We start from the raw sequence: 20,538 nt of genomic DNA, 5'->3' as shown, positions 1-20,538 counted from the left end.
TTGCAACTGAACATACAAAAAGAAAACCTCTAAATTAGGAGTTTAATTAGTTTGATTGCAAATTTGAAAACATCTGTTCAAATGACATAAAACCCTGCTTGGCACAGAAAGGCAGAAGAGTTTTCTTACCTTGAAGTGGTAATGTGTGTATTAAGTGGCACCCTAAGCACTGAGCAAACAAAATTCTTTGGCAAGCAGAAGGCTGTCAGTTTCTCCTGCCCCTGAAAATGCGAGTTGCCATTGAAATTCAATTTCTGTGCAGTACAATGCCTCCCCAAATCCATTCGGAAAGTATTTGGCGATATACAAAAAAAAACAAGTCCTCAAGGGAGTTAAGGACTAATGTTGCAGAGATTAATTTTAGCTGAGATTAAGTTTTGAAATCAAGTCTGAAAACTGTGGACAACAATGTGCTAGGAAGATGACTGCTCAAGTCACGTGCACATTGCCATGGTGCTTCCAGGAAGGAGAAGCCCACGTACTTGACTTTTGACATAAAAAAGCATAAAAGTATTCCCTAGTCGTAGTCACACTCAGCCACTGGTGCTGAGCAACCACAGGAATTAAAGGCTTTACGGCTGCTCTTTTTTTCTGTGAATTTTGTGAAAAAATTCTTAGAAGAAAGCTAGCTGGGTTAGAATTGGTTTACAAACGGGAAAAAAGATATACTCATTGATTTAATTTAATGCTTTAGAGCGGGTCAGGACATTAAAAGAAAAGTATAGGGATGCATGGGGAGTGCATGTGTTTGCAGGTGTAACACAGAGGTTTAAGGAACAACCTCATATAAACAGTAACAGTATAGGCTATTTGTTACCAAAGTAACACTAAAAAGGAAAATAGAAAATGGCTATCACCTCTTGCAAGCTCTTTTTTGCCTCAACCTGGGATGCCACATACCTCTGTCTGTGAGCTGGGAGCCACGGAAATCTCTGCAGAGGGCTGCTGTGCATCTGGACCTGCCAGCACTCTGCCATGCAGCTGTGCTTCTCCTTGCTGGCTGGGTTACGTTGTTTGCTGCTGGCTTGGCACTCTGCTTCCCTGCGTGCCTCTGTGTGACAGGGAGAGACTTCAGTGAGGTTTGTGGGGTTCCAGGTGGGATCGGACACCCCAAGATAAGAGCCATCCCTGGGTACGCCACTGTAATACTTGGTAATGCGATCAAGGATATCTAGGATACTCCAAAAGTAGCTATGTTCCTAAGCACTCTTGATCTCAAGCCAAAATCATCTCATAGAACATAGCTTTTTGGCACCAAACGTTTTTAGTAGCACTCTTCTGGGCACAAACTCTCCAGAGTCACTGGGAGGCTCACTTTGCAAGTTTTCTGGTGCTCCTTTCCATGTGGAAACCCAAGTGCTGGCAGTCCGCGCACTCCATGCAGCAGGGAGCGAGTCCCACAGCTTTAGGGAGCCCCCATGGAAAGGACCCCAGGGCAGAAGAGTTTGGGTCCCTGAGGTATGCTCAGTGCGCCCTGTGCACCTTTGGGAAACACAGCACTTCACAGGCTGTGGCAAATTAAGCCAACAGAGCTAGCCCTGGGGCAAGCAGCTTCCAGGTTCTGAGACACTGGTAAGTTCTACATGTATTTAACCTGAAAATTGGTTGCAGAGCTTCCCTGTAACAACCAATTAATCAAAGTCTGGCTTCCACCCTTCGCAAGACCACCTATGATTTCAAGTCCCATGCAGACGGGCTTCACTCTTTCCATACATTCTTCACCCAATTAGGCTAAAACAGCCATTATTTCTTCACACTAATTTAAGAATTATGACTGCTGGTACATTTTGTTTTGTCTTCAGTTTCTGCTGACAAACACAAACAGCCAGAGGGAGGTCCTTTCTAGTTTTCTCAGGAGAAAAGCTCTACCAAGGAGATTATTGAGAAATGTTCTCACTTGAGCTTTGCCCGTAAAACTGCGTATTTTTTTTTCCAGGGACTCTCTCTCACCCACAGAGAGTGCCACACGTGTTCACACACAAGCAGTTGAACATTGTGGTTTGGGATAATTTTTCTTTGCCCTCAAGTTGCTTGCCCCACCCTAGGTAAAGCAAAATATTTACTGTGTCTTAATCTGAACGATGGCAGCAAAATGACGTGCCACACCACATCTGCTGGAGCAGGAGAGACATGTGCTGGGCTGTGCGTGAAGACAGCAGCTTGTCCTCCCTCGTTCTTCAGACATTCAAGCAGTTAAGGATTTACCTGCCATAAACACGTAGACACGTTCTCACTGCTTTCTGCCAGAAGCCCAGGAAAATCCTGTTCCAAAGTTAGCTTATCGTGCTGCTGACAGATACCTTTGAAAGCACTTTGGATCACACTACACCAATGCGTTTGGAGGCCATCCCAAAATTGTTGAGATATGGGTGAAGGGTGCGGGAAGTCTTACACTTTGGCTGCATCTTTAGCACGTATTTTTCTCCTCCTTGCTCTGATATTGTCCTTACTCTGTTGTCACTGCTATCGGTCTACTTTTGCTATTCATAAGCTCTGACAGACCTGTCCAATGTTTAGGATCTATACACTTCTTTTAAAAACGAAGACCAAGGTTTCCAGTAGCTTTTAGGCTTTTAAAGATGCTGATAGCTTCCTAGTGAGGTCTTCACACAACTAGAGAGCAGTACATCCAGGCATTCCGAAACAAACTGCAGGGCAGAAAGAGACCTCCAGCTTCCCTGTCCAAGCACCTAAGGGACTTTGCAGAGAAGCCAAGCAGGATGAGAGACAATGAACTTTGGCTCTGAAGACATCCCCAGGGATGCTTTGTGCTCTAGGTCAGGCTTGCCTTACCAGGACAGTCCCCAAGAGCTGTAGCCCATTATGGGGAGGTGGCGAGCAACAGCACACAGCTTCACCTCATTCCTCATCAAAGTTAATTTTGCCAGACCCCCTTCTCTGGGCTGTACGGCCAGCACCCAGCGTGTCCCTTCCCAGGTACCTGTGGCGGATCCCGAGCCCCAGACAGCGTGCGTGGGGCTGCCGGGAGACGCTGACCTCCTCCCACGAAGACGTCGGCCAAGTCCCATCTAGCCCGAGGTCGCTCAGTAAATAAACCCCCACCTTCCACCTCACAGGCACCGGCCCCGGCCAAAGTCAATAGATTAGAAGCAATCTGTCATTTCCAGGCCACACTGTTTTGGTTATGATGAGTGGAAAAAAAAAAATTTAAAGGAAACGCAGATGCAGTGAGGTCACCTCATTTTCTGGAGCCTTCCTATCTCTCCAAGCTCTTGCCTGATTGCCCTCAAAATTTCCACGCACGCACACAGAAACACCCCCTGTGCCTGTAGAGCTGCAGGTGCGTTGCATTAGGCTTGGCAGGGCCAGGGGCTCGGTGGCAAGCACGGGAGGTTTGGTTTTCTCTCCTCTGTGGGGAGACTGGTGTCTCCCCGTAGGAATTTTTTTCAATTACTTCAAATAGCTCCCACTTGCGCACAAAAACCACATCTTGCTATACAAACAAAGAGAAAAATTAAATCTGAAGGAATTTTACCTATTTCCCTCTTCACTTATTCCACTGAAGCAATTTATTTTTTTAAAAAGAAAAAAAGGAAAAAACTGGCCACCAGAACAGCAAAGTAGCAAGGCACTAATTTAATAACCTCATTCTTCAAAGTCCACCCTGCCCCCTCATACTTATAGGCTTTAACAACAGCCCCAAACTATCCAACACCTTCTGTTGTTTTTCTTCCCAAGGTTTCACTGCATTTCTCTCCCCACACAAGCGGTGCTTTTCCACCACAGCACAGGCAAAGCTCTCCAGCAGTTGGGATTTTCCCTGCACATTGAGGCAGGTGTTACCCTACAGGCAGCCGAGGCTTTAGCCAGTGGTTAGGTCTGGTGAAGAAAGGATTATAGAAAAGCTGACAGAAGAGACCCCAAAGAGGTCACTTGGGGCTGAAGGGCGCTCAAGCTGTGGGGCAGGGACTCCGCGTACCTCACGCCCATCCCTTCACCACACGGCAAAGCACCGAGCCGGGGGCGAAGACCCACACAGACCTCACTGGAGATGAAGTCCGTGCTGAAATGCTTTGCTGAACGAGGGCGAGCGGCTGCCCTTTGGGGTCTGGGTGCCCCTGTGGGCTCGGCTCCGCGTCCCCTCGCCACACGGCGCTGCTGGGCGGGAAGCCGTGTGGCGCGTGCTCCACCCAGCGGCTGCGGGCAGCACACCGTGGGGTTGGTGACTGGTCCTGATAGAAAAACATTAACTTTCTGCCGGTTGTTTTAACGACAACAGTGCTGTTACAACATCTGTGGGGAGAAAGCTTCTTGAAAAACGCTAATAGGAAAACGGAGGAATCACAGTATCCTGCACGGTTTAAGTTTACCCTCCCTCAGTAACAATCATATCCGAATTTCCTTTAAGTTATTAGATTTCACAGAACAAAGTGAGGAAGAGACATTTTAAAAGACGAACAAGCCTTTCCCTAAATGCTCTGCTAAGGCAAACTACTGGGGAACTCAGAGCAGGAGCAGAACACAAGAACTGAGTGAGATATCACCACCCGGTCCATAACCCTCACAACACCAGAGAGACAAGGCTTCTCTGATGGCCAGTGCCAGCACTCCTGGTACTTGCACCGAGCCCTACAGCTGCGAGTGGGGACAACACCAGACAACCCCTGAGGGCCCGATGCCTGCAGCGCCCCACGAGCTCACCCCCAGTTGCAGCCACTCACACACTCTCCTCACCTGGGCACTCCGTGCTTCCCGCCATCCAGGCCCACAGTGCTAGCTCTAGGTGATGAACCAAGCCTAATATAAAACAATTTTCTGCCAACTGTGGGTTTTGCTGTTTTCTTCCACAGGTTATGGCTGTGCTGCTGGTCCCCGTGCAGCTACTGGCGGTGGCTGTTGCCATTTACCTACAGCTGGTGAGGTCCACTCAGGGCGGCGTCTACTATGGCATCAAGCAGCTGCCACCCCAGGTGCCTCAGTACCAAGCCCTCGGACAACAAGTACCTCACATGCCGCTGGGCAAAGAAGGCATCCCGATGCAGCACATGGGCAAGGAGGTGCCACACATGCAGTACGGCAAGGAGTATCCCCACCTGCCTCAGTACATGAAGGAGGTGCCACAGGTGCCTCTGCTCGGCAAGGACATGGCTCCCAAGAAAGAAAAAGGTAAGCGGGCTCTTCATCAGCCCTGCACGGGGACACACATGGCTGCCCATGGCAGTGTTTGCCCATGGGTGAACAGGCTGCTGCTGGCTGGATGTAGCGTAGGTTTGCTCTTTTGATTCCTGAAGTCATCTTTCTGTAGGTTAACCATGGGACTAACATGTTGAACATACAGGGTGTTGCTGCTCAAGTCTGCACAAACAAGCACTTTCAGAGTTCAGTAAAAGAAGTTTGGAAAGTACTAAAATATTTAAGAAAGCAACTAAAAATGTCCAGACCTGTAATGTCCAGTGTCATACAATCCTTGTGGGCACAGCAAGTGTATGTGCAGCCTCAGCCCAGCTGGTTAACTCTCTGCCTTTCTAAAGGTCCAGAGTAATCACAGCTTCCACTGGCTTCAGTGGGAAATGGAGGATTTCAGGGCCTGTTTTTGGAGTGCCTAAACAAGCACGACTCACTGTAGTAAAACCAACCTGTCTTGTAAGCAAAGGTTTTCTACATGCATAAAATGCAAAATGTGCAGAGAGAGAGGGTTTCTGCCTCTCAGAGAACAGTCAATTCCCTTGCCCTGAAACCTCATCTGTCTCCTTCCTCCATATCCCAAAGCTCTCACTTCTTCAATTTTAGAGCAGGAGAGAACCAGACTTTCCACTACATGCAGAAGTCTGCAGCTTGAAAAGCAACCTGCCCCTAGCACAACCGCTCCCAGGCAGCATCTCCCTCACCTCAACCTGAAATGTCAAATGGTCACACACAAATAAAAATGTGGTTTGGGACCATAAAAAGCTTTTTGTGAAGTGTTTAGAGGGAGATCTAATTAGCCATGGCTATGCCAAAAACTTTTGAGAGCTTAGCAATGCCAGGTAAGGCTGTAGGTTTCCAGTAACATTTTAATGTGAACTAAAGCCTTGTTGAAAAGGCAAGTCATACCAGACTTAAACTTTGTACTGTTTCAACCTTATTTTAATGATGTTAATCAAGGAATTCTTGCTAATGTAAGCCCCTACAACAAGCAGGGCCCCTCCAACAAGTTACTTCACCTCTTAAGGGTGAAGTACTCCTATCGCATGAGCACACTGAGCAGCTCCTGCATTCCTCTTAAACTCATATAGCAATATGGGACAATAGGCAGATTTCACTGCTTAATATCATATACATGGAAACACTACTAAATGGCTTTTACGTGACAAAAAATAAGCGAAGAGGATGCAAAACAAGTATTTCATATAAACAGAAATACACACGCAAGTTTGGAGTATGCAAAACAGCAAGAACATCCTCTTAATTACAAACATCAGCCAGTAATTTTCTGGCCAGTTCGATTTTTCCACCTACCACAAAAACAAGAGGTACCATAAGAAGCACATTCAGTTTAAAATTACCTTTGTGTTTTTCAAGAGATGTGATTACATTCACCTTTTTTCTCTATTCCCCCCCCCTTTCCCTATTTCTTTCCTCCCCAACCCAGAAATGCCTGTGCGCAGCTTGAGGGGTGAGCAAGGTCCCCCTGGTGAGCCTGGACCAAGAGGACCACCAGGGCCACCAGGATTACCAGGTCATGGTGTGCCAGGAGCCAAAGGAAAACCAGGTCCACAAGGATATCCAGGAATTGGGAAGCCGGGTTTGCCAGGGATGCCTGGGAAACCAGGGGTGATGGGGCCACCAGGGCCAAGAGGGGAGATGGGACCGAAGGGAGAGGTCGGGCCCATGGGGATACCGGGACCACAGGGACCACCGGGACCTCACGGGCTTCCAGGAATAGGGAAAGCGGGTGCTCCAGGGCTGCAGGGACAGCCAGGACCTAAGGGTGAACCTGGGATGAAGGGGCCCCCAGGGGCCCCCGGGATCCCTGGTCCCAAAGGGGAGAAGGGTGTCGGGATCCCGGGTTTGCCAGGACTGAAGGGCCCACCCGGGCTGCCCGGCCCCCCTGGCCCCGTGGGTCTGCCAGGGGTCGGCAAGCCGGGGATGGTGGGGTTCCCAGGACCGCAGGGTCCCCTGGGCAAGCCTGGCCCACCAGGCGAGCTGGGGCCACAGGGACCCCCGGGGGTCCCTGGGATGCAAGGCCCTCCCGGCGTGCCTGGGGTGGGCAAACCCGGCCAAGACGGCATCCCTGGCCAGCCGGGCTTCCCAGGAGGCAAGGGGGAGCAAGGCTTGCCAGGCTTGCCAGGGCCCCCTGGCCTCCCCGGGGTTGGGAAGCCGGGCTTCCCTGGGCCCAAAGGTGAGCGTGGGGTGGGCGGCCTGCCCGGCCCCCTGGGGCCCAAGGGGGAAAAAGGGCACGCGGGGCCACCCGGCATGGGGGGGCCTCCGGGAGAACCAGGCCAACCAGGCCTGCCAGGCATCATGGGCCCCCCCGGTGCTGCGGGCTTCCCAGGACCCAAGGGAGAAGGCGGCGCCGTGGGGCCACCGGGACCTGTGGGCCCCAAGGGTGAACCCGGCTTGCAGGGGTTCCCCGGGAAGCCAGGTTTCCCCGGGGAAGTGGGAGCCCCCGGGCTGCGGGGGCTGCCAGGCCCCACGGGGCCCAAGGGGGAAGCCGGGCACAAGGGCTTGCCGGGGCTGCCGGGCGTCCCTGGGCTCGTGGGGCCGAAGGGCGAGCCGGGGCTGCCCGGCGCCCAGGGGCTTCAGGGCCCCTCAGGGATCCCAGGCATTGCAGGGCCCAGTGGCCCCATTGGCCCCCCAGGACTACCTGGGGCCAAGGGGGAACCCGGCCAGCCCGGCCCCCCCGGCTTCCCTGGCATGGGCAAACCTGGGGCTGCAGGGCTGCAGGGCCCCCCGGGAAAGCCCGGGGCGCTTGGACCCCCTGGCCAGCCCGGCCTCCAGGGGCCCCCCGGCCCTCCCGGGCCACCTGGCCCCCCAGTGATCATCCCCCCAACTCCGCCGGCTGTGGGACAGTACCTGCCCGAGGTGGGGCCGGGGATAGATGGCGTCAAGCCCCCTTACGGCTACGCGGGCAAGAAGGGCAAGGCCGCCGGTGCCGTCTACGAGATGCCCGCGTTCACGGCGGAGCTCCTCACCCCCTTCCCCCGGGTCGGCGTGCCCGTGAAGTTCGACAAACTCCTCTACAACGGCCGGCAGAACTACAACCCCGCGACAGGGATCTTCACCTGCGAGATCCCCGGGATCTACTACTTCGCCTACCATGTTCACTGTAAAGGGGCCAGCGTCTGGGTGGCTTTGTTCAAGAACAACGAGCCGCTGATGTACACCTACGACGAGTACAAGAAGGGCTTCCTGGACCAAGCCTCCGGGAGTGCCGTCGTTCAGCTGATGCACGGAGACAAGGTTTACGTTCAAATGCCATCCGAACAGGCAGCAGGACTCTATGCTGGGCAATACGTGCATTCGTCTTTTTCAGGATATTTATTGTATCCCATGTAAAAACAAAAACCAGACAGTCACACACACACATACAAATCTAAACCTTTCTTCTCCGCTTAAAACTCTTATACCATGAAAGATGCATTTAATGACTGTTTCGGACCATCTTGTACAAAAAAAAAATACAAAGTTTAACATTATGCACAGCTAGATATAAAAAAAAAAAAAGTGTGGTGAACATATTTAAAGGTGTGTATCAGGTTCATAAACAGTCGTTTTGCACCCAAGGGGGACATATTAGCTGTACATTATATATTTCTGTGACGCCATGCTTCATTTCATTCACAATAATGCAATACTAAGGTTCAAATCAGTTTACGTCACTCTCCTGTTGCATATTTAATTGATGCATTGATCACAGTTATGAGATGAAAAACAGTGACTGAAAACATAGTAGGTCAATCTCAAATTACATGGGAAAATTGAGTGGCTTTTTACTTGTTTGGGGGGTTGTTGGTGGTGGGTTGGTTTGGTTTGGTTTTGTGGGGGTTGCTTTTTTTTTTTTTTTTTTTTTTTTTTTTTACAGAAGGGCTGCCAGACAGGCAGAGGTTCTTTTAGCTGGAGATCTTTATTTCTCTTCCCGTGTAAGATAGTCCTGCAGGTTTTTGTTTTGTTTTGTTTTCCTAAACAATTTGTTTATTATGGAAAAGGAATACTGATGGCATAACCATTCCCTGAGAGCTTTCTCCAGGGGTTTTTGGACTCAGATGGGTGCCTGACTCCAGTGGGCACTGGGTTCACCTCCAAATGCACCCAAAAAGCCTCCATCTGCATTTGCACTGTTGAAGCAGATGAGGTAGATCACACAAAATTTAAAAATTTGCTTTATGCCACATGATTAAGACATCTTGGCTGACATGTGGCAATGCAGCAGGGTCGTATAAATTTGCTTCAATTCCTGTATTCATGCTAAAAACCTGCAGTCTGTCTGGCTTGTTATAAGATACAGGTATTCTGCCACTCAGCCAAAATTAAATCAGTTTACTCTTCGATGACTAGGCAAAGCAGAAGTAGCTCTGCTTGCTAATTAACTAATTCATTGTCTGAGATCAATCAATAACTTTACCAGCAATACTGACCATAAAAATTTATCCAACAACTTCATTTTACATAAAAGCTGATTTCCAATCCTTATTTATATGTTACCAATTGTCTAGGAGAATCTGCAGAGGCCTCAATCTTTTCTGTATGTGGGGAAAAGCAACTTTTATGCAAGAACTGTCTGTTCATCAATGGTGCTAATCTCACCTCAAGAGTATTAATTTAAAAATGACAGTGTCCTTTTCTGTGTTTCCCTGTACAGTGCTGCACATCACACACTTACGTTAGTTGAAAGAGTCAAATACTCCTCACTTCTTCCATGTCTTAGCTAATGCTACTGCTTTTGATTCAAAAAATGAACTAGATTTTTCATGCAGAACTAAAATTGGATTTAACTGGCATTACTGTTATTTAAGTGCAGAGTTTAATGCAGTCTAACATTGACTAAGGACTCCAGTGATATAATGTGGTGCTTTATCTCAGAAATTTTATGGAACGTTGGCAGGAACGGATGGACAGCTTACCAGGCATTGGTGACTTGGGTATGTTTCCAGAATATATGAGATATGTCAAAAGCAAATAATTTTGTATTTAAAATTTTTGTACTGATTTGAAAAAAAATATCTTATTAAATATCTTTAAAAAAAATCCTCTCTTCATTAATGAGGGTTATTAGAATGAACATTCAAGCCACAAAATACATGTATCAGACTACAAGGACCCTCTGAAGCCACTGACAATGTGATATGAAAAAGCAAATCTATATATAAATACGTAGATTTTTCTTTGTTTCCTCCCTGCTGACAAGACTTACCTTAACTCCCTGAGAGGAAGGCATTGTCCTAGCGTTGCATTTAGCAGGAGGCAGCAGCTGTGGACCCAGAGGAATCTGGGGTGCAAGAGGCTCCCACGAGGGCAATGGCACATTCCTAGTGCACTACACAGAGCAAGGGTTCGACAAGGAGCAGGTGTTATGGACTGGGGACAGTAGCACGTGTAGGAGTGCAGCTTAAAAAGGCACAGAGGGCAGGATGTGGGGAAGATGAAAATTCAAATAGCTATGAGATGCGTTGTTGGGTGGTTGCACTCAGCCAAAAAGCCAAAGTTGGCTGTGGGCTTCCCAGGCTTCAAGACACCTGTTACAGCCCCAGCTCTTCCGATCATTTGAGAACAGCTTTTCCCATTCTGCTGATCTCCTCATGCCCCATTTTTTCTCCTGTGGCAAAAAGCTGGTGTGAAAGTGGCAACCAGTTTGTCACTGACTAGCTCAGTGATGATCTGTCGCTCCACTGTAGAGAGTGGATTGCAGCTGGTGGTCTCACCTCAAAGATAGGCATTTCCTCCAAGCTGGTGAACTCCTGAAAGGTTGATACCAAAACGAATGCATTGAATACCCACCACTTGGGGCAGGCAACTGTTTTAAATTGCCCTCAGACTCCCTGAGGCTGCTGGCTAAGCAGGTCCCTGCTCCCCATCATCTCATTTTTACTGCACAGGAGGAAAGAGAAAAGATGACATGAGTGAAGTACTAAAATCAGTGTTGATTCTTACAATCTAAAGTCGTTCATCACACACATCTTCCTAGTTAAACATCTATCTTAACATTCCCCTGAAAGAAGGCAGTAAGGCTGGTAAGATTAAAAAGCCACCAAACAATGTCAGGAGGATGCTCGTCTTGACGTTGCCCACAAATACCATGTCCCAGCTGTGATTTTAATGAGTCAAGAGTGATATTTCTACCTGCAGCACAGTCCAGGTACTGTACCTGGGCTCAAAAAATTTCAGCCCTGTTTGCCCTACTAACCACAGTAGTCCATTTTGAAACTCGATGCCCCATCTGACAATCCCTTATTTACTTTACACAGCACTAATAATGGGCTTGGGCACACACACGGCACGGGCCTTGCAAAAATAAGCTTGAGGGCAGTATCTTTAACACAATTTATTCACAGAAAAATATTTTTTTTCCATTTGTAGCATTCAAAATTTCACTTGAAAAACTCTAAGAATGTCTTCAAAATACAGTTGGCACTTTAAAGGCATATAAAACTTAAGAAAAATGGCAAATAAAATAATTACCTACACCAGAAACCGACATCGAGCTTTCTATGTTCTTAAAAATCAGACTCTGCTTAAAAGTTAAGGTGTTAACTTTAACAGGGCACTGTTAAAAAAAAGAGAAACATGGCATAGGATACAAGAAATACCATACACTGATTATTAAACACCAACATTGTGATTCTGTATTATTCTCAACACAGAGCCACTGGAATATGGTTTTGTTTTAAGCACTCTTTTAATCTTTTAAGCACTCTCAAATTCATATTTAGTGCAATAATTTCTCACCTTCCTTCTTGCAACATATCTCAGAACTTCCCTTAATTATTACAGTAGAGGAAAAGATACCGACAAAAACAAACAGGCACCCTAAAAGTCTGAGCCAAACAGAACTTCGGCTGATGCAAGTTACCTGACTGTGTGTGTCTGTGTGTACGTGTTGGTACTTTAGAGCTGGGTCTCTCTGATGGTGAAGCATTTTGTACGGGGGTGGCAGGTACAATGCTGGCTTGAATTTCAGCAGACTGCTGGAGAATGTGAAGGGAAGAAGCAGTGGTGAAACCATCTGCAACTGATACAGAAATACACTTCACATAAATTACCTGGCACCTACGTAGTTATGCTGTTACCAGACACGGAAATAAGGCCTGCAGCACCCTGGGATTTAAACATGACAGCTTCACCACTGATGATGTGATCAACGTAATGGGCAGCTAGTACAATAAAATTTCAGTGCAGAACCCTTGCCTTTAGGAATGACAAAAATGGGAAGAGAAAATCTTAATATCAACTCACTCTCAAAGAGATTGAAATAGTTGGTGTAAGCATTATTGCTTTTTATTAATATTTTTTTTTATTAAAAAAGTCCCAAGCCTTATCTTTGATATTGCAAGCTACTTTTGAAAACATGTGCCCAGATAAAATAGACACCATGATCTGGAGACATTACTGACAGAGTACACAGCGTTATTCCTGCCTACATCAAGTCCATGTAAAAGCAGTAACTGTTCTCAAGGCAGAACAGCACAAAACCACCTCATGAAGTGAGGCTGACGAAGCAGTGCTGGCATACACAGAACCCTACCAAAACATCTTACAGGGGAAAAACAATGAATCAGGTAGCTCACAGCTTATTATTGAAGATAAGAGCTGGCAGCCAGCAGGCTGTGCTTTCAAAAAACACTGCCCTACGGTTTATCAATAGCGTTAACTCTTGGCTCAGGCCCGAGCGAACAGGCCTGGCTCTAACCTTTACTGAGTCACCCTCCTGTGAGGGCAACCTCAGCCTACACTGACTCAAACTTTCCTGCAGGAGAAAAAGAAGCAGGGAGAAAACATCCACAGGAGTACTGTTTAATTGCCAAAAAGAGAAAGATGTACAAGTGGGGAGACTTACTAAAAAGAAATAAGCAGGAGCAGCTGATAGGGATATATGCCGGTAGACAGCACACTAATCACGTGGAAAACAACAAACACAGCCAGCACCATCACAAGAACCAGACACTGCATGGAGAGGGCAAACGCAACAGCTCTCCTGGACAGAAGTCCTTGCAGTCAGCGTGGTGTGGGATGTCAGGTGGACGAGGCCGTACCCTGGTAGGCAGTCCACAGCAGCGGGGCACCCCACAACACTTGGGGGAGCCAGGGCTGGCTCTGGGAGCAACCCCAGGTTCCTAGGGCGGATGCACCCACCTCTGCCTGGCTCTGCCCTCGACATGGTGAGACACCTGCTAGGGGCTTCCATGCAAAGAAAGGTCAGTGTTGTGAGCTTTATGAAAAACCTTGCCTTGGATTTTTGTTTTCCTGGGGAGTTGCTGTTGTCAGTAGTTTAAATCACTGCAGGCCTGGTGCTATACAGTCATGTACAAAACTTACTAACTGAAATAATCATGAGAAATACATTATGGTAGAGCTAAACATAGTAGTATTACTACCTTCTGGTACATAACCCCACCTATTCCTGTTCAGATTTTTAAGCAGAGCCCTTCTCAAAGCCTCAAAAATGTGCCTGTTAAAAAAGGGATGGGGGAAGGCTGTACTCAAGAATAACTGAGTAAGACTCCTTCCACCACCTTGTGAAGAAATTCTGGGTTCCCACACTCCTGCCAGGACAGGCACCTGCCCCGCTGCCCCCAGCACCTCTGGCATGCCCCTCCCCTCCCTGCACCCAGCTGGACAAGGACTGACCCCACACAGGATCACTTGATGTGGCTGAACTGCCACACTCATGGCACTGCCTGTACCACAAGGGGGATGCAGATTTTTATGACATCCTCAGTTATTTTGAATGCATCCAATTTGCTTGAAACCAAACAGAAGTCAGGAGTCATTAAGTGAAAATACCATGCAGCAAAAGGCACCTCTTCTTTGGGTGAGGTTTGCCTGCAAGTCATGCTGCACTCAGCAATTCCCAGCTGGCAGAACCAAAGGGCTAAAGAAAAAGACCAGAACTACAGGCAGTTTTCAGATATCTATTGCACTCTGCAAGAGAGATAGGAAAAGGATGAGACTGATCTCTGGTCACTTCAATGCTTACTCTTCTATGTTGCTGTTCAGTACGCTTGTAATCCTCAGTTCCTGAAAAAGATGATACTGTGCTAATGACTTTTTTTCTACCAACATTGAAGAGGTGTTTTTTGTTTTGTTTGTGGTTTTTTTTTGGAAGCAAACTTTTGTGCTTTCTTTAGGTGTGATTGATCAAGATAACCTAAAGATCTTCAAACAAACTTGACACAATAAGGAAGATATACATGTATATATATCCTATGAAAGAATTAGAATGGCATTTCACTTTTTCATTTAATCTTTGATAGTTGTCAAGGTCATTCCCTAACAAATTCAACTAATTCAGCAGGCCTGTCTGAGACAAAAATCAATACAGGAAACGTAACCATCCCATTAAGTACTTTCATAAAATCCCATGTAAATTCCCACTGCTAATTTAGTTCAGCCACTTTCTTTAAATCTAAAAGTAAAAATGGAAGAGATTAGCAGAAGCCAAATGATAATTCAGCTGATGTACATCTTGAATGTTCCCTAGCATGCTCCACTACCAAAAATAAGAACAGTTGTTCACATTGATGCATTTCGAAGTCGGATATTCATTACAGCATGTGAAAAAGGGGATTATGCTAGTCTGGAAAAATTATCTTGATACGTGACAAGTGAACAGGAAGATACACTCTGCATCTCTGTCCCAGCTCACATTCCTCTTGTGGTTTGCAGGAAGTAACAGACAAGTAATTAAGACAAATCTTCAGTCTTCAAACTCCCTTTTTTCTAAGAGAAGTCAAAACTTGTAAAATTTATTGGAAGCACAGCACAGGGCGTATGTTTTTCCATAAACTGGATACAACACAAGCATTGTCAATACCAACAAATCCACAAATCAGACCAAAGGGTATTCACCTTTGGCACACGCAGACAGCAGTTCAGAGTTGATGACCAGTGCAGGCTGTGGCTTCTTCACTGAAGATGATGTTCTCTGCTCAGGAGTAGGACAGACTTACGCCTGTGTGCTTTATATGTTCCCCCTTCTCCCAGACACAGTAATGATTTATAGGCATTGTTTTTAAAGCCACTTTGAGATTACAAGAGATTCAAGACTTTACATCCATCTATTACCTAAACACTCTTCGCAGTCTCTTGACAGTGTAACCTTTTTGGAGGACAATGTTAAAAAGGAAGATATTCCAGAGAATTGAACAGTTGGAAAAAGTTCTTGCTGATAAATAAGTCACGTGGATCACATTTTTTTTCTATATCCCTGATACTTTCAGCTGAAAGTGTCATGTTTTTCCCCACTATTAAATAGCTTCACAGAAATTCAGTTCTCTGCTTGCAACAGTCCATTATCCTCAGGCTTAGAAGAAGCTTCTGCCTTGTGAGGTTTCTGTGCTCCTTTTAAACAGTAAACAGTTACGTTGCACTTAAAAAATAAAAGTGTCATACAAAAAAATAAAACTTTTTTGAATCTTGAAAATAGTGATTGTTCTTCATATTTTCCATCTTTCACGTCAAATTGACCACAAAGTTCTTGTCTATAAGCTTCTTCAAAAATTTCTGCTCAGCGCTGATGTCATGGTATTCATTCTAAAGAGATGTGAGGGAATAATAATTAAAAAAATTAAATTCAACTTATTATCAGAAGCACCACTTTGTTGCTCTTTCCTTCTAATTACTTGTGTTACTTGGAAGATGCTAAGAGCAGGAAGCAGGGAAGCAGGGAAAAGACTTCTTAGATTGGCTGTAGTACAGTCTCCCAGGAAAACAGGTGAGTGAACCCATTGCTCAAAACTAGACTAGACTTTCTATTAGGACACAAACCAAACCCATAGGACAGAAGCCCTTCCTTTACCAACTCTCCCAGCTCCTCCCTGGACTTATAGGCAACAGCAGTACAATGACATTTACAACACAAGCAGTCAGAAAATGAGTAATTCTCAAAGCTCAACCCAGGTTCTCAAAGAGCACACAAGACATTTGTAGCTTGAATGTGTCCTGCCAGTCAGCTCTAACAAGCCCAAACCAACCCATTTTCTGTGCTCTCATGCAGGGCCCCAGATAATCAAGAGACCACTGAGGTTAGTGGAGGACAGAACAAGGAAATCCAAAACATCCACTGGGGACTACAGGGAATTCAAAGAACCTCGTGCTTCAGGTAAGCTTACTGGACACAGAATCAAAAAAAAAAATAAGATGAATTCAGTGTAAATGCTTCTGTTTCAATTTCTCAGATTTTAGGAAAGTTATAGATGTCTATTCAACTAGTGATCAACCTTACCCAAGTCTTGAGTATATTGGCAAAAAAGAAGAAAAAAAAGCAAAGCACCTGCAGAGAAGAACCTGAAAATGACCATGAGTTCAGTGTCAGAGGAAAATTATCTCAGAGCAGAGGGCACATAGGATTCATCAGAGAGACTTGAGAGGCTCGTATGGACATTGCCCCATACTACATTTTCAAGAAAAGCAGGAGGAAAGAAAATAAGCCCTGGTTGGAACCAACACACCATACTAGGTGTGCATATGGATGAGAAAACTGTTCACATTGATGTAAAGGGCCGAGACTAAGATGCTCAGAGTACAGAGCTGAAAGCAAGAGCAGAGACATTACAGAAAATAGAGGCATGGCTGTAGAAAAACACTTCTCTGCAGGAGGAGAAGGCACTCCTGATGTCTGCCAGCCTCCTGTTGCTTCCTTCCCTGGTGAGTTGTGGCTTCCACCTCCTGGAAGCACTTCCTTCTCTTCCTATCCCTCTGTAAGAGCTACTTTTCTTTTCTACTTTTCAATTCTGAAATTCAGCTCTTTCCCCAGCTGCAAGTTTATAGATTTTAACTCCTTTACTTCTTTCTTATTAAAGAAATTTGGCAACTAAGACTAGTTTTTCAAGTAGCCACCAAAGAACTGAAACAAGAACAGTGCCTATTCATGTTCTGACAATGTGTCTCTACAAACAAGAGTTGCGTAGCCTAGGAAGAACACCATTAAAGCAAAACAGAGTACACAAATGATGATGTTACAGAATAAGGTGTAGCTCAAGGGACAAATGTTACCCACATTTTTCAGAAACAAAAGCAAGAGATGTGAGTTTAAACAACATTAACCCATGAGCAGCTGAACCAGTAGAAGATGGGAGGCCTTTCTAAACTGCAATCCAAGTTTTTATCTCGCTGCATTGCCTTCCTCACTTACCAGCAGCGTTTCTCAAAGTATGCCCCTCAGCATGAACAAGTGCACCTTACCTGCATCATCTGAGACATTGTATCGTTGCCATAGTAGTGCAAAGAACTGTTTCTGTCAGTGAAGTCGTACTTGAAGCCTGCCAGGTGAACTTCATGACAAATGTGAAATGCTAGTGTAATGGCAATTAGCCCCGTTGTTGGGTGCTTGGGTTTCTAAAAGAGAACACAAACAACATGCATGCAAAATTAACTGGCAGCTTGACATGAACAGCAAAGCTAAGAAAAAAGGCAGAAAAAAAAAACAGGGAGCCTAGCTCTTCTACAGACATTTTGTTTTGGGGTTGGATCCCCTCCTGTCTCATAAGGGAGTAAGGTGCTGCCTGCAGCTTTTCCATGGCCAGGATACCTACTGTGTCAGCCTTCCCTGAGATCTTCTGCTTTTCTAGCAAGAGCTGAGCCTGTACTGTAGCTCGTCCCTCAGCAGAGGCACCAGTAAGGTCCTGTCACCCCACCACTCAGCAACCTACTTTCACAAAACCAGTCAGACTTCTATACATTGGAGACAGTTTCTCCTCTATCAAATGTGACAGGGTTATCAGATGTGTTCTGAAAGTTTCTAGATGACTAAGATCCCAGTGAACAGAGTATGACATGTCTCAAATCTTTTTATCACCAAACTGAAAACATGCACTATAGCTGTATTAACTTGGCTATATTTGAACTTTTTCAGCAGGGAAATTCATGAAAAGGCAGCTTTAGATCTTCTCCCACTATTTTCATTAGAAGAAAGGACACTATATAAAATTGCTTATGTCTCCCTACAATAAGAAAGCTCAGAAGTAAATGCAACTTAAAATACCAAGAGCAGGCAATAAACAGGTTTTAATCGTGCAAACTTAAGAGCATTGAACTGAAGATTTGCATTTCTTACAAGACCAGAGAACTCTTTGGAAGCATCATGTAAATTTTATGGTAACAGTCATGGCTCTTTTAGCAGCAGCTAAAATGATCTAAGGAAGTAACTGAGGCAAGGTTTGTACACAGAGGTAATTTCTTTCATCATACCAACCGACGAAGCTTAAAGAAAAAATTCCCTATAAATGGGTAAAACTTTCAGGCAGACATGCCAGTCTTGGCTAAAATAACAGTTTTATCAGAGACCAAATGAACTGAACACTTCCAGTAGCTGCAGTCGTACCCTAAAGTGAGCACAAAATCACCTTCTTTTTTGAATTCTTACTCAAGGCTCAAATCATTTGCCTCTGAAAACAAAGCAGGCAAAGCAGCAGTGGATAATTCTGCACAGGAAGAAGGCAGAACTAAATGACACAAAAACACATCTTTGTATTATATGCTAAAGGAACAAATTGTCAGGGAAAACTTACTAACAACTCTTTAATTAACTCTCCTAATTAAAATCACACAATTGAATTATCTTTTACGTCATTTTTTTTTCTTGTACCTTTATACAACTTCTGGGGTACTCCAAAAATGACACTGACTTACAAAGCATACCACTGCCCAGGGTTCCTGCCAATTAGCAAAACAGCTTTCCACCCTGGGGGCCTAATACCATAAACTTAGTGGTGCACCTGTTACAACGTCCATATTAAATAGTCCCCCAAAATTATGACAGGCATGGTACCTGTCAGAATTAGTCTTATTTGGAAATCTCAGGAATATCACAGGTTGTGAGCTAGCTCTATTTACCCTTGCCTATCATAAATACACAGTTCACTTCAAAGGAACATAGTAATTATAATAACAGACCTACTTATAAAATACATTTTCATGCTTTAAGCATGCTCTTTTGTCCAACCAAGCCTCAAAGGAAGTTCTTATCAAGCAAACTGATTTTCTGTGGATTCTGCCAAGCAGAACTGCTGTCACTGAAGTGTGCAGATCCTGGCTTGCCCTCGCAATGTCCACAGATCTTGGCCCACAATGAATTTTGTTCAGCCAGTCATGTTTAGTGGGAACAGGCATGGTGCTGCAATGACTCTAACACTTTCTGACTTTACTGCTGCTGGGGAAGCACATTTCATTTTACAGTTGTTCTTCCCAGCTCTGTTAATACCATCATATTGCTGGCAGAGAAACTGAAATGCTTGCAGGACTAAGCACAAATGCACACACAGGGAATATAATGTTGGCTTAATGGTAAAGGCAGCGACAGTAACAGCTGTCTTTGGCATCTTTTCAGGCAGAGGGGGCTGAAGCATAGGACAGCATAGGCAGCACCAGTTCCTCCCTTCCCCCCAGGGATGTGCTCTAAATACAGAGAGCTCCAGACTGGGTCATGCAACAGACCACCCAAGACGAATCCCGACTTAACTGAGCTGCTTTGCATCAGCTGTGCCAGAGTGACTGCAGATGTGCAGGCTCCAAGCCACAGCCCACCTCTGCGTGATGGGAGAAGTGAGGACAAGTACACCTAAGCTCAGCTGTCGCTGCTGTCTGGGATGTGGGGCTGTAAAAACCTGGGAATGAAGCAAGGGATGCAGAAGAGGCTGAAAGGGGTACCTACATCCTACCACAGACATGCTCTGCTCCAGCTCCAATCAAGGGCACCCAGCAAGCAGGAGAGGAATGAAGAACATACACATTACTCAAAGGGACTGAGCAGCCTGCACCTGCATATCAGCTCCAGGACACCACACACATCTGCTTGGCTCACTGACAGCACCAGCTTCAATTTCACTTCCACTAAGCAAGGAGCAGCACAGGAAGAGACAGAAGAGATTTCTGGAACCATGAAAGCCATGGATACTCTGTGGCCCTTTCGGAGATCAATAAGCTCCCAACTTCTGTGCTGTCCTCTTCTCAGCTGAAGAGCTGAAATGCCACAGAGCCCTGGCAAGCATGCAGCCGAACTGGGAATTTCAGTTTGAGAGTTCATAAGGGAGACAAAGACACTAGTAGACCACTATTTTTTAGAAAAAATATAATAATCAACAACAACAAAAAACCACACATAAGAAAACAAGCAACAAACCACAAAACAACTCCCTCAAACATTAGAAAGATTAAACTGAAAAACAGTTGTGGTAGATACTCCACAGTAGCAGCTTGTCAGAAGTTTCCTTGTGTGTCAGTTGGCTGATCATGATGAAGCAGCTCCATGCAATGACTGTGACCCAAAAGAACCGCATTTGTACAAGCATTTCTGTTAAACAGCCCTTGTGCAGTCAGAAGTGACCATGTCAGGTCTCCTACTTGAAGCCTTACCTTTCATCAATAAAACATTCTTCAGCCAGA

General features: G+C 45.7%; 2 protein-coding genes across 8 annotated transcripts in view; one reads left to right on the top strand and one right to left on the bottom strand.

Moving 5' to 3' along the window:
- COL8A1 (collagen type VIII alpha 1 chain) overlaps positions 1 to 8,624 on the top strand; it is an 85,782-nt gene extending 77,158 nt beyond the window's left edge. For both annotated transcript variants that reach the window (XM_032197622.1, XM_032197630.1), the window contains 2 exons: positions 4,812 to 5,127; positions 6,593 to 8,624. In XM_032197622.1, the coding sequence (XP_032053513.1) occupies positions 4,815 to 5,127; positions 6,593 to 8,499 (2,220 nt within the window). In that variant the 5' untranslated portion in view covers positions 4,812 to 4,814 and the 3' untranslated portion in view covers positions 8,500 to 8,624. The remainder of the gene's footprint in view (positions 1 to 4,811; positions 5,128 to 6,592) is intronic.
- Positions 8,625 to 14,378: 5,754 nt separating this feature from the next.
- The window catches only part of ST3GAL6 (ST3 beta-galactoside alpha-2,3-sialyltransferase 6), a 41,076-nt gene continuing 34,916 nt past the window's right edge, over positions 14,379 to 20,538 (bottom strand). For all 6 annotated transcript variants that reach the window (XM_032200162.1, XM_032200180.1, XM_032200189.1 and 3 more), the window contains 2 exons: positions 17,341 to 17,493; positions 14,379 to 15,690 (listed from right to left, as the gene is read on the bottom strand). In XM_032200162.1, coding sequence (XP_032056053.1) covers positions 15,610 to 15,690; positions 17,341 to 17,493 — 234 coding nt within the window. In that variant the 3' untranslated portion in view covers positions 14,379 to 15,609. The remainder of the gene's footprint in view (positions 15,691 to 17,340; positions 17,494 to 20,538) is intronic.

This window comes from Aythya fuligula, chromosome 1 (assembly GCF_009819795.1).
Source record: "Aythya fuligula isolate bAytFul2 chromosome 1, bAytFul2.pri, whole genome shotgun sequence".
NCBI classification, from domain to species: Eukaryota; Metazoa; Chordata; class Aves; order Anseriformes; family Anatidae; genus Aythya; species Aythya fuligula.
This window is presented reverse-complemented; position numbering and strand designations above follow the sequence as displayed.